The 496-nt window shown below is 45.2% G+C and overlaps 1 protein-coding gene across 1 annotated transcript; it reads left to right on the forward strand.

The window, feature by feature from the left end:
• Positions 1-75: 75 nt before the first annotated feature.
• Positions 76-420, forward strand: PHALS_09717 (uncharacterized protein; the record flags this gene model as incomplete). The annotated part of the gene is made up of 2 exons (XM_024725022.1): positions 76-200; positions 339-420. The coding sequence occupies 2 exons, from the start codon at positions 76-78 to the stop codon at positions 418-420; spliced, it is 207 nt and encodes a 68-aa protein (XP_024575841.1).
• Between the last annotated feature and the right edge of the window lie 76 nt (positions 421-496).

Raw genomic sequence — 496 nt, forward strand, 5'->3', positions numbered from 1 at the left:
GCAATCGTTGACTTGAAAAAACGGATATCATTCAGGCGAAGGATCTTGAAGTTCTATGAAACGAATATCCTGTACATGGAAAATGCATCCGGACGACAGCTAAGTACCGCCGAGCGAGACCGCCGACCCAATGATAAAGAAATGTTTGTGCTATTCAAAATACAGCGTGCTTATTTCAACGCCTCGCAGCATCTGCAGAGGTAAGTCGCAACTTCTTTTGCTCGAAAACCTCATCTCAATAACTTTTGTTCGTTTTGTCAGCATCTACTGTTGTCTCAGCGATTTTGGGCCACAATCTCCCGTCGCAAGTATCAAATGCCATGTTTTGTGCTGTTCAGTGACTTGTGGAAAGAGGCTGGTATATCAGCGTCTATTCCAGCAGTTGACCTAATTTCATCAAGAGAACATGGACTTCGTTGACTTGTCGTTCTTGTTGAGACGCACCCAGCTGAGTCGGCAATGATGCGACAACGTCGCGATGGCTATCACTTCGTTA

Source organism: Plasmopara halstedii (genome assembly GCF_900000015.1).
Source record: "Plasmopara halstedii genome assembly, contig: Scaffold_430, whole genome shotgun sequence".
In the NCBI taxonomy this organism is placed as follows: Eukaryota; Oomycota; class Peronosporomycetes; order Peronosporales; family Peronosporaceae; genus Plasmopara; species Plasmopara halstedii.